Source organism: Mytilus galloprovincialis, chromosome 13 (assembly GCF_965363235.1).
Source record: "Mytilus galloprovincialis chromosome 13, xbMytGall1.hap1.1, whole genome shotgun sequence".
Lineage (NCBI taxonomy): Eukaryota > Metazoa > Mollusca > Bivalvia > Mytilida > Mytilidae > Mytilus > Mytilus galloprovincialis.
The window spans coordinates 603,549-617,642 of NC_134850.1; the positions used below are offsets into that span (position 1 = coordinate 603,549).

General features: G+C 33.0%; 1 protein-coding gene across 1 annotated transcript in view; it reads left to right on the forward strand.

The window, feature by feature from the left end:
* The window catches only part of LOC143056230 (uncharacterized), a 40,412-nt gene that overhangs the window by 13,641 nt on the left and 12,677 nt on the right, over nt 1-14,094 (forward strand). Inside the window, exon 3 of the mRNA XM_076229312.1 lies at nt 12,561-12,621. Within this exon, the coding sequence (XP_076085427.1) occupies nt 12,561-12,621 (61 nt within the window). The remainder of the gene's footprint in view (nt 1-12,560; nt 12,622-14,094) is intronic.

A 14,094-nucleotide genomic window follows, 5' to 3' on the forward strand; every position in this document is an offset into this window, starting at 1 on the left:
CTCTTTCAAAGTCTAGGATCAGTTAAGAGTATATTTGAACTTTGCAGTATATCTGAGGTAGTTAATGCACACCTTAGCTGTGCATGATCCTGATCTATGAAAGATTCAAACAAAAACTACCCAACCTCCACTCCTCCCCCAAAATGCAACAGTGTATATATTTAAATTTGTTAAGTCTTTTTAATGAGCAAAGACAGTCATGACAGTACTGAGTGTGAAACAAAGAAAAGCATGCAGTTATATTCCCATTAGAAAAATGAACATTATAAACATAATTATATGTAATTTTTTACATAAACTATATTATATATCATTTGATTGACTGGTATGGGTGATATTTGTCACCATGGCAACTGTTGTAATAATACTTAACGATTGCAGTTTAGAGCTTATATATGCTTCAATGCATGTCTTTTCATAAAGGTTTGGAAATAATGGAGAACATTGAATTCCCCCATACCGCAGAATTCAATAAATAATAACTCTGTTTCCAAGGGGAAAATACGTTAACATAGTGATAAAATTCAAGAGAGCCCCACGCAATGTTTTATTTATTTTGGTCAGGTAGTATTCAAACTTTGTTACTACAATGCTAGCTATGATTTACATATTTTCTATTTTCGGAAAAACACACGGGGAAATTTGATAATTTCACAATACTTCATGATTTCGAAAAAAAATGAATGTTTTTTTAGTATTTTTTAACAAAAAATCTAAAAGTCGGGGTTGAACTGCAATACTAACTAAGCTCTGAAGTTATATCGATGTTATACATGCATATGAAATTTCTGAAAATAAAATTGATTCTATTCATTATAATTATTCTATTCATAATCAGGCTCTCCGACCAAACGTTATCTTTTCAAGAATCTACATGTATGATTTTTTTTTAAATAAACCTACCCCCCTTTTTTTCCCCTTAACTTCGGTTCTAACTTCAATGTTTCATTATATATTATATACAGACAAGACTGTGAGTGAAGCAAAGCATGCAGTCATATTCCAATATGAATATAAACACCGTCTATATATAATATATGTATTTTTTTCCATAAATTTCTATTGATACATTTTAAAATAGATGTTACTATGGGTAATATGTATTTCCATGGTAACTATTGAAGTCAGCAACTATTAACGATGGTAATTTAGAGTAAGCTTATGCTTAAATATAATTTTTTTTATCAGTTATAGAACAATTCAGTACATTAAAGCTCTAAAACTGAAATATTCTGCAAATAATAACTCCGTTTCCAAGGAAAAAATCGGTTGCTATGGTGATAAAACTAAAGAAAGTCCCAAGCTTTTTTCTATTTAATTTGGTAAAGTAGTATCCAAACTTCATAACTAAAGTGCTAACTATGCTATACACAGTTGCTCTTTTCTGAAAAACACCTCAGAAAATTTGAAAATTTCGCAAAAATTCCAAATTCAGAAAAGTTGAAAATATGCATTTTTTGGCAAAATTTTTAAAAATGTTTACAAATTTGGTTTACATGCAATCTGAACTAAAATGATGCTAAAACCAAGTTGTATCAATGTTACATATGAAAATTAATGAAAAATGCTTGATTCTATTCCTAATCAGGCTCTGAATTTTAGCGATTTAGCTGATTTTTGGAAGATTTTACTATGCTTCACAACCAAAAAATAGAGTGTCCGTTACCATGGCAACCACTCATATTTTCCCACTCATATTTATTTTTTGAGCAGTATTCAGTTACTGCTTCTTCTAGGCCATTTATAGATAATTAAGTCTTATATGAAAAAATAAATGGGTGTTATGGGGCAAAATATTTTACATTGTATTGAATGGAAAAACACCAAGGAGTCCGAAAATTTGACACAAATTCCAAAACCCCACCTTAGTACATCCTTAAACATATAACGATAACTCACTTTATTTTATCAATTGGAATACTTAATTATGCATTTTAGCTAATAATCTTTCTGGGGTCTTATTGTAGAAAATTCTAGAATTCTTCTCGAAAAATCCTAAATTTTCATTTTCTCTATAAATCAATGAATTCAACATAGTACTATGTGGACAATTTTGGAAATAAAAGTTTTTCTCTTTGAAAAGCACTTTAATATTTAACAAATGAATTCAAAGTTACAATGACCATAGTTCAATTACAATTAATGATGCTATATATATATTGAATTTACATGGTACAAAGGGAGATAATCCAGTAAAAATGCATTTTAAAAAATCTTACATTTATTTTCTAAAACTTACCAGCTCTTGGTCCATCAAAGATATGAATTTATATCTATAAGGTTATTGTAAGAGACAGAGTTAATAACGCATTTAAGCATATACGATTGGTGGGCTTTAGTACTTTCTATAACTGTCCTTGAATAACATCCAAATTTACATTTCTTTTAAAAAATCAATGAACTTTATATATCAATCTGTAGATAATTTTGTTAGTTTAGCTTTTTTTTAAACCATAATTATACTTAACAATGTAAGTTAAAGTAACAATAAAGATAATACAATAACAATACATGATGTCATAACTATTGATTTGCTATGGTAAAAAAGAAGATAATTAAGTGAAAAATGCATTCTTTTAAATCTGAAGAACATTTCTTCAAATTAAGAATTCTGCTCTTGATACATTATAAGTGTTGATATTTCCTTACCATTTAGTAAAAATAAAACAAAGCATACCAAAGTGTAAAAAGAGGATGTTTAGAACAAAACAATTGGGATTTTTTTTCGTTTCTGTTTAAAAATGTCAAAATATGCAATTTTTAACACCATCTATCATTCTATATAACTTTTACAGTTAATCACAGTTTTCAAAATGATACGCAAACACGCTTATAAATGTTTAAACGCGTCATTAATTGACAATAACAATAGGTTTTTGTCGAGGCTTTGACTTTTGTCAAAAAAGCGAGACATAGCGATCCTACATTCCGTCGTCGGCGTCAACACATATTCACTCTGTGGTTAAAGTATTTGAAATTTTATTAACTTTCTTAAACTATCCTGGATTTCTGCCAAACAGGACAGACGATTGTTTATGATCATAAGAAAGTATCGAGAAGCACATTTTGTAAAAATAAATTTCCATTTTTTCCGTATTTTACTTATAAATGGACTTGTATTTTCTGCCAGAAAACATTACATATACTCTGTGGTTAAAATTCTTATAATTTTAACAACATACTTAAACTATCCTTGATTTGTACCAAACATGAACAGAAGCGTGTTTATGTATGATAACAAGATAGTATCCAGAAGTTAAATGTGTGAAAATAAAAATCCATTTTCCGTATTTTACTTATAAATGGACTTTCTACTAGGAAACATTACATTCACTCTGTGGTTAAATTTTAAAAATCTTAAAAACTTTCTTTAACTATCCTGGATTTTTACCAAACCTGGACAAACGCTCGTTTATGATCAGAATATAGTATCGAGTAGTATTTTTTGTATCTGTTTATCTGTATTTTACTTATAAATGGACATAGTTCTTCCTCCAGTAAACATTACATACAGTCTGCAGTTAAAGTTTTTGAAACATTTATTAGATTCATACACCGGTCGCGACAGATCGTACGATGTTTTGTCGTGGAAGATCTATAAACATTTCGAGTGGTCACATCAGTAACGACATGTCCACGATGGGTACACGATAGAAAAAAAATGTAATTGTACTGTCGTTGGTCTGTCGCAAGTCGGTCTTGCGTCAGTCATACGGCCATCGTGAGTTTATTGGGGCTATTTTTCAGGTGTTCATGTCATGGAATCCGCGTGTTACTCATGTTACTGTCGTGTCACTCTCGTACGCCTCACACGTTTGATGCCGAACTAGTGGTATAAAAAGAAGGCCCGATTTATTGCGTGCCATTTGATTTCAATATTGTTCAGTGTTATTATAAGTTCGGTCCAAGTAAACGACGTTTTTCGTATTAGTTTACTAGTAAATTATAAATGTTCATCGTATTTAAACCAGGATGCCCGCGAAAAAAAAAATTAACAAAAGAAAGGTGGTAGCAGTATACGTGGATGATGTTGACCAGACGGAGGTCCCCCTACCACAAGCTGAAGCATATGAAGATTCGGAAACTACAAGAGACGTCTCGGGTGTCGCTGACGAAAGTACAACTGTCGTACGACAGACAATCAATGTTGTGCGAGCATCGTACGAAGTTTGGTATTCGTGAGACAATCGTGCGACTGTTACACGAGTGTCTTGCGACAGTCGTAAGATTGTCGTACGATTGTTAAATATTAAAATGGTACCCACAACAATGTTTTTATCGCGCGACAGTCGCACGGCTGTGGTGAGACACTCTCACGACAGTCACAAGACAGTGACACGACAAAAAATCGTAGAGCAAAAAAGGTGTCCAATTTTCGTCCCATGACAAACGACAGCGCCATGATACTCAAAATATCGTGCGACTGCCGTACGACGATCACAGATGAACCACGATTTGACAAAAAAATCCTGTCGTGGCGCTGCATAGATGTGTCGTGGGTTCGTTGTGACCAGGGCTTTACAGTCGAAAGATAGTATCGAGAGGATTTTTATTATTAATTTCCTCATTTTTGTTGAGCGCGCAGAACCCCAACACATTTTTAAAGACACCAACAACTTTGTCAAACCTCATGAGATTTTATGAAATTTGGACAGAGCTTGTTACATTTGTAATGAACAAAAATCAGTATCCAGAGCAAAATCTAAAAAAATATATACATCTTGTAGTTACAGTCCCGGGTAAGAAATTTGTCACACATTACTTTGACTACCTTTATACAATTTTACAAAGCTTTGCAGAAGCTTTTTATGGTTAAGAGATAATGTTGTAGCAAACTTTATAATTTTTTCTTCTTCATTCTAGTATTTTTCAGATAGATGGATTTTTGTGTACAGTTTATGTTTACAGGCAGTTTGGGATTAAATTTTCTGTGCATGCTTAAGGAATAGGAGCATTAAGGCCTGATTTTGGCCCAAGTCAATGAAATGTTTGACAACTTTTTCAAATATAGTTTAGAAAGGCATAGGGTCAAAAAATATCAATGAAAAACATTAAGATTTGTATGTGATGAAATCACAATTACGTCATAATACGTACTGTTTTCACAAAACGACGAAGAAAACAGAATTAATGCAGTTTTCCATCTTTATTCCTGTTGTGGAAACATCGTGCGCAACCAACAAACAACAAAATAATTTAACAGAAGCTTTATTGTAACTATTGACAAAATCTCACTAAAAATGAAGTTGTTTCTCGGGTGCACATATACTTGTCAATCTATAATATGCCTAGAAATTTGATAAAAAAACAAAGAAATCACGAAATTTTACAAATTATACAAATTAGGTCAAGATTTGTTGCCATGGTAACTTGTTCAATTTCCAAAATTGTTTTGTCTTTTTGAATGACTCATACCTTAGATAGTGTACAGTAATTTGAAAATATGTACAGTATGATAACTTTTAAATTTGAAGTAATTTTTGGGTATAAATAAGGGCCTAATTGCCCCTATTCATTTGTAAAACTTCATGGTTTGTTACTGAAAACAACCATCACAGACAAAACACAGGGTTCCGAACAACCCCTTACAATTTTGTAAAGTTTCTATCTATTGGAGAGTTTAAAATAATAGGCAAAACTTTTTTCAATAAAGGGCAAACATTCCAACACGAGCTCATTTGATAGTTTTGATGTAAATAGACAGTAGACAGACCTCATCATTTGAAAATTATTGACCCTGTCAGATTTATCTCTGTCTTGCAAATTACAACATATTGGACAAAACTTGTATCCTATCACCTAAGTTCTATTTTATGCTTTGTTGGCCAAGTTGGTTGGATAAAAGTGGTAGTGGGGGAGGGGGAGGGTGGTAGTGGTTATCGCTCACAATTAATACTCAATATCACAATGATCATCGTTGCCAAGGTGTAATAAATTTTGCATTATAGTTTCAGACAAGAATAATTTTGTAAAAGTTAATAAGTTAATAAACAACTGATGTCAATTGATGGGAAAAGTTCACGCTGGCCCTTTGTTAAATTATAGTTTGCAAATAATTTTAGACTATTTTTATAGTTTAATAATCTTTTCCATTAGATAGACAGCTAGTGTTTACAAAAATAATTACACATAATTCTTAGACTGACGTTATGTAGTCAAACTTAGAATTCAACTGCCGGTCTTGAATGTACAGTTCATGCTGGATCCAATGACCAAACACTTTAAGAAAATCATTGTACTACCAAATAAGGATGCAAAAGATGCTTGCCATAGAAAATTCACCAATATTTCTGTTATATAACCACAAATTAGGCAGAAGAAGCATCCGTTTCTCTTTATAATGACCTCAACTGATCCTTAGTTCTATATATTTAATATTTGTCAGTAGTATTGCAATACGAAAAACACAACACACTGTCTACGTCCCCCACTTACAAAATGTTTGAACAAGACTCACTTTTTTAAGTCTTTATCGGTAATCTATAGACAGCTACTGCATACATTTTATCAAAATTAGATACCGATATTAATTATGCTAGAAAATTTACAATCTGTAACTGATGTTCAGGCGGACAGACGAATGAACAACATTTGTAAATCCCCGGCCGCAATATGATACTCAGGGGACAACAAACATATATATTGGATATATGTCAAGGACACAACATTTCATCTCAGAAGCTAACCAACCAAACATGTACACCTCTAGGTCGCTACACGATTCGCAACAAACTGGGTAACCCCACACCATCTAGTTAGCTCTATATTGTTCGTTGTGAGCCAAGGCTCCGTGTTGAAGGCCGTACCTTGACCTATAATGGTTTACTTTTATAAATTGTTATTTGGATGGAGAGTTGTCTCTTTGGCACTCATACCAAATTTTGATATACCTACAAACTATGACACAACCTTAGTTGCAATTTCATTTTTATAGACTATACTCAATTACAGTATTATTTAAATTTGCTCTAAATAATCTCACACTTTTGAAGGTCACCATCAACATATATTCGCAATAATATTATTAGTATTTTATAACACAAGTTATGTGTTTGCAGAATTTCAAAAGTTTCTGCATAAGGTCAAAACTCCACTATTATTTTTTTAATTTATATACAACTTGGTAGAAGCGTTTGAGCAAATTAAATATAATGTCTCCCCTGTAAAAGCCCCTCAGACTTGAAAAAACAAGACTGCCATTACAAGTAAGAATATATGGTTTATGCGTAGAAATGTGCACTGTTGTCAATACATTTATAAAACAAGGAGTTAGAACATGAGAGACAAAATATGTGGTACACTTAATTGGTCTAGTCATGACATATCTATAAAAATATATGGTTATGGGTGTGTATCTGAACAATGTTGATAAGGGGCACAAACCGCAGCAATACATACATGATGTACTAAAAGGTATTTTACCGGTGAGTTAAAATATACTTTTTCACTTTTTTTGTCTTTTGGAAAATGTTGTGTGTGCTGTATTTAGACCCTTTTAAAACGAAATCGGTCAGTTAAGTGTTTGTCGATGATTTTTGTTATAAATATACTCCCATTTTTGTGTCTAAAATAAGAACAAATAATTCCTGAGTTTTAATGTAAGTCATTGGATATGTATGTAGGACTCGGAACCGCGAAGGTACTCCGAACTGCAATGGTCATGCTATAATGCGATGGTCCACGCTGAAGTGCGTTGGTTAACACGCTGAAGTGCAATGGTGACATTGTGACGTTTACTTGTTGATAACTACGCTAAAGGGCGATGGTGGTTAAGCTGAAGTGCGATGGTTTGCCTGTGACAATGAGTAAAAATCAAAATGTACCTGAACTGTTTAAATAAAATAACATCATTAAGATTTGACCAAAGTAGCTTTTAATTTTCTGTTTAGTTCAAACCCAAGACTTTAAAATCTTGATTCAATCTAATTTTGAATTTGCCAATTGTCTGATTAGTACGCATTTGTTTTAGTATAAAGTCAGAAACTATGGTGAAGACAATTATTCAGCGTGTAGGTCTAAATAATAGTACTGGTCACGTTTTCCACCAAAAACTTTTAAATTTGCTGATTCGCCGCTGAGGAGAATACAATAAATTGGGAGGTACACGTAGGCACCAGTCGTGTTAATTTCGACCTAACAAGTTGTATAGACAATAAACACTGTAGTCACAATAAAGTTATGCTAGTATGACGTTGGTAATACAAAAATGTATTTATCAAGTGGGACTAAATAAAGGCAACAGTAGTATACCGCTGGTCAAAATTCATAAATCGATAGAGAAAAAACAAATCCGGGTTACAAACGAAACTGAGGGAAACGTATCAAGTATAAGAGAAGTACGACACAACACCGAAACGTAACACACACAGGTACGAACTATAATGTAACAATGGCCATTTTCCTGACTTGGTACAGGGCATTTTATGAAAAAAAACGTAGGGTTGAACCTGGTTTTGTGGCATGCCAAACATCCCGCTTTAATAGCAGTGTTAATTATAACATTAAAATGACAACATTACACGACAGAGTTACAATAAATAAGCAGATTAATGGGAGAAAATATAGGACAGAGAAACAAACAAATAATAGCCACCCAAAAGTAACAGGTTAAAAAATATGTTTATACACCAGACGCGCGCTACGTCCACACCAAACTATGCTCAGATGTAAAAAGTTTGAAAGTCATAACAACTACCAAGTTGAAGATCGTCGAGGACCAAAATTTCCAAAAAGTTGTGAGGCCAGGGTTATCCGCCTAGGACAAAAACATCATTATTCAAGAATAATACATAGTTTTAAAAGCAGTAAATTTTATAAAACGACTAAATAATAGATATACATGATTAAATTCAAGTGATGACTAGCTATAGAATAAAAAACGAATACATAACAAAATCACAGCCTTCTAAGCCATAGTCAATGCCACGCCCAAAGTGACGTCACATATAAATTTCTAAAACGTGTTCCGAAAATTAAGAGAATTGGGATGAAATTCAAGATTAGATTTGTATGACTCATCTTACTTATTTTAATAACAGTGAAAATTGTAATACTAATTAATATTTAATTGAAGAAGTAATTAGATAAATAATTGTATTATCTAGCTTTGTGGTTGTCTCTTCTGATCAAACTGCAAACCAAATATATAGTGTAAATATCGTTGATCCAAAATTAAATCTACCAAATGAACTGGATGAGTAGTTATCCCCAAATCAACACAATAATACAACAGAAAAAATACGATTTACAACTACAAAGTTTAACGTTAAAACATTTGAAAAAGTCCGATGACAAGAAAAAACACAACACCAAAACCCAACAAATTAATTTGGGATGGATAAGTACCGTGTCACGTCTTAAAGCAATACAAATTTACACAAAACAGTCACATTCGGGAATAAGTCACTTTCGGTAATAAAAAGATCAGACGACGTCATGACAAACCACAATCTTACACGTGGTAAAAATGTCAATAGTTGGTTTGGACAAAGATACATCGTATGGATCAACCAATTCGTCATGGTGTCCGTAAAATTTACGTAGTGTCATTTTTAATCTGTCCTCCTCATAATTTTGATGGAGCAGTTTTTGCGTTAGCACACTCCTGTATATGAAGTCCGTATAGTGTGAACATGCACGAGAATAACATATTAATTAAGATATGTAAACATCATACGAAGGAGCAGAGGGTATGTTACTGCTGAGAAATGGGAAATTGATAATTGGGAAGTTAAAATCGTCCCGTTTATCATAGATTTTCGTGTGAAGTCGTCCATCAGCGTCATTATTGAGGAAAAGATCAAGGTAGGAAGCAGTATTTCTTGTATCAGTAGTATCCTTAATTTCAAGTCCGCTGGGATATATGAGATGCAAGTATTGGCTGAAATATGGGTTATTCCGTGATAGGACATCATCAATATATCGGAAAGTGAAATCAAAGAATTTCGCAAGGTGCTTTTTTTGTTTGTATTTTAGAAGGGTTTGAATGAATTCTGCTTCATACGAGTACAAAAACAAATCGGCTAGTAGGGGTGCACAATAAGTACCCATTGGAAAACCGATTGTCTGTTGAAATATGAATCCTCCAAACTCAACAAATATATTGTCTATCAAAAATTGCAGCATTTTGATAATATCATCTTCAGTTTATTTTCTGGTAGATTAAAACAACATTTATAGAAACTTGATATTGCAAAGACATTGCTAATACTAGTAAGTAATTTCATTATTAAATTGTCCACACAAAATCGTGTGAAGCTTAATTGAAGAGTTAATTAACATTTAGATCAAGACATTTTATTTGTCGTGAAAACTTTTGCGGCATACTTCCGAACACTGGTAAGTTCATCTGCAAACCAAGTTCAGTATTTTGCCGCTTTGGTCCCCATGACTTGCAGCCTGGCATAGTTTAAAATAGTTATGTAAACTCCATTTGCACTGCTCAAAACTGTTCGGGACTTGAATCGTTCGTTACTTTCTTTTTTCCTTCCTTTCCTTTGTTAGCAGGAAACATTCATCTACAAAACCGTATCCTCCTGCCTGCAAATCCCTGTTGTAATTTAGTGACGTTATTTTTTAAAACGTCACAATATCCAAACCATCGTAATTCGGCGTTGATCATCGAACTTCAGCGTCCCCATCGTACCTCCGAGTACTACATATACATGATGTTTAATGTAAAAGATATGTTTGTTTCACATCATTGTTTTTTTTTAAAAAGAAAATTGAAAGCATTTTCATGTTGAGGTGTTATTATTATTTGTGTTACGTTTTTGTAGTCAAGTTCATATCGAAGATATTATAACCAATGTAATGATTGTAAGGTGTACGTGTCAAACTAACAGCTGTCATCTGACCTTGACCTCATTTTTATGGTTCAGTGGTTATTATTTATTTTTTTCGTCTGTTTTTTTCTAATACTTTTAAAACATGCTAAATGCAATAGGTAATCTATATTTGGCGTATAGAAATATTTTATGACGAAAATGGCGGTCTAGCAAGTTTTATTTGACCTCTCATTTTATGGTTCATTGCTCTATGTAAAATTGATGTATTTTGGTAACCAAAGCAACCTATGGGTCTTCAACACAGCGAGAAAATCACACTTCCGAAGGCGTGCTTAGGCAGGCTCCTAGACAAAAATGCGTACTAGTTCAGTGATAATGGACGTCATACTAAACTCCGAAATATATAAATGAACTAAAATTTTAAAAAAATCAAGGCTAACAAAGGCCAGTAACAAAGTACAGTTATTCCCGTTTTGGTTTATCTGAACTTGAACTCATTTTCTTGGATCATAAAATTAATGTTAAATAAAACTTGTAGTAAAACTTTATACTAATGACTATTGTCATAAAATCCATGGTCATTACAGTAGACAAGGCATTTGATTGTTATAGTGTTGCATTTTGTTTCTCTCATACTACATGTACCTTTTTACAGTGCTTCTGGACTTTTGTTAACGTTGTTTCATCAACTGAACTTCCCTTTAATTTATGACTTTTCAAATCATTTAACATAACATCAGTTTTATGTGTTCATTTCACGAACAAGTTTTGGCCATTTAACCGAAGAAGATCTTCACACGGGCATCAATGTTGAATGAGAGAAACGAAAAAAAAACGGATTCTGCATTGTCAAAGACATGTACAGTATCCGCGATTGGAAAGCAATCATTTCCGCTGTCAACATCACATACGTTCGTCGTTCAAGCGATTTAAATATAGAAAGAAAGTTGTAGAGCTTACCTCACCATTCTTTCTGACCATATTGTCCATTTCAATAGCATAAGTATGTATATTCTTATGTTATTATTTATGTATTAGTTGACTAGGATTGTTAGTTTTCTTACAATAGTGTTGAAACACCAATTAATCAACCAATTAGACATATATTGATTTTACCCGTCAGTCAAAGATTTTCTTTTTACGTTTGACAGATGATGACTGCTGACTTATTTCTTAAACATTGTCGCATATGGTAGTCAGTACTGAATTATGCTTTATTTAGATATTCGACAGAAGTGTGTATAAAACGTAAAGCAACACCAATACTGAACTTCAAGAGAAAATCAAGACGAAAAGTCCTCAATAAAATGGCAAAATCAAACTTTCATACACAACAAACGATTGGAAAACAACTGTCATTTTTTTGATGGATTAAATCTCGTTTTAATGGTTGCTAAATTTCCCAATTGTATGACAGTCGCATTACATTCCATTATACTAAAATTTATACTGACAACAATGTGTAAGCAAAACGCATATACATAATGGGTAAAAACGTTTAAAAGTGGTGAAGCAGTGATTATATATAGTCATAATATCTTTGTCTATATAAACAGATAACTGTTTCACACAAAACGGCATAAAGACAAGATACATAAACAAAACTGACAAGAATAACACTATCTTCCAGGCTATATCTTATTCACCCTCTTAATTGGCCTCATACTTTTATTGTTATACATGTTTCATATTCAGAAGAACATATTGTACTATTCAGCTACGTTATAATTGCGATGGATTTCATACAGTTAACGATTTTTTATTTGCTTTCAGGTTGAACAGATTTATGATGACAGAGCAGAAGTAAGCACGAGACAGGATGATATGAATCCAAGTAATATCACTTTTTATATTTTTCCCCCATTTGCATCTTTCATTATTTGTCAAGCGGTTTCATTTTTTATAACATATATCAATTGGCGGTATAACTTTCAAGTAGTGTCCTGTATATCTTCCATTGAAACAAGCTATGGTATGAGTGGCACTGAGACCACTCTCCATCTATGTCACACTGTGTAAAAAGTAAACGAGTATAGGTCAAAGTACAACCTTTAACATGTTCAACTCTCAGCCTTGGATACGACCAAACAGCAAGCTATGGAGGGCCCCATTAAAACTAGTATTTTGAAGAAACAACCAATAAGGTTCCTTTGCTTTATTCAGAAATAGAAACCTTAATGTAACAGACTTAAAGTTCTACAATTTTAATACTTGTTTTAGAAATACAGCTTTACTTTGATTATTTCACATGCATGGTTATGCTACTTTCTCTATCAAGTAAATGGTTCAAGATGAAGAAAAGTAAGAAGAGAATTTACATTAAGTTAATTCAGGCATTTAAGGTGTTTTCTAAGAGCCACGGATGGATTGTTCTTGATTTGCATATGATGTCAATCAGTTCAATTGAGGTCTGGAGCTGGCATGTCAGTAGCTGCTAGTAGTCCTTTGTTAATTTTTATGTATCATTGTCATTTTGCTTAGTTTCTTTTGTTACCTATTCTGACATCGGACTCGCACTTTTTTAGGGTGAATTTTACTGTGCGTTGTACTATGTGTTTCTTTATTCTACATTGGGTAGAGGTATAGGGGAAGGGTTGAGATCTAACAAAACATGTTTAACCCCGCCGCATTTTTGCGCCTGTCCAAAATTAGGAGCCTCTGGCCTTTGTTACTCTTGTATGTTTTTTTTTAAATTCTAGTTCATTTATATGTTTTACAACTCATTGTGACGTCCATTTTCACTGAACTAGTACACAATGTTATTAACAGGCCAGCTGAAGACCACCTGCGGGTGCGGGATTTTCTCGCTGCGTTTAAGATCCATTTTGGCCTTCGGCTGTTGTCTGCTATTTGGTCGGGTTGTTGTCTCTTTGACATATTCCCCATTTCCATTCTCAATTGTATTTGCCCAAAATGTGAACTCTTCAGAATTATGTTATTTAATTTATAAATGAACATGCTAATATGATCTGGAAACTAACCTGTAGTAAAGTTTATGACAATATAAACTTGTCGAAAATTATCTTTTGGACCTAATCTGCCAATGTTACGCCCAGTTTTTGTTCAATACATCTACATTTACGAGCAACAGCTTTACAAAAAAAAAAAACAACAAAATAACACACCGAACATTTTTAGCTCACCTGGCCAAAAGGGCCAAGTGAGCTTTTCTCATCACTTGGCGTCCGGCGTCCGTCGTCGTCGTTAACTTTTACAAAAATCTTCTCCTCTGAAACTACTGGGCCAAATTTAACCAAACTTGGCTACAATCATTATTAGGGTATCTAGTTTAAATAATGTGTGGCGT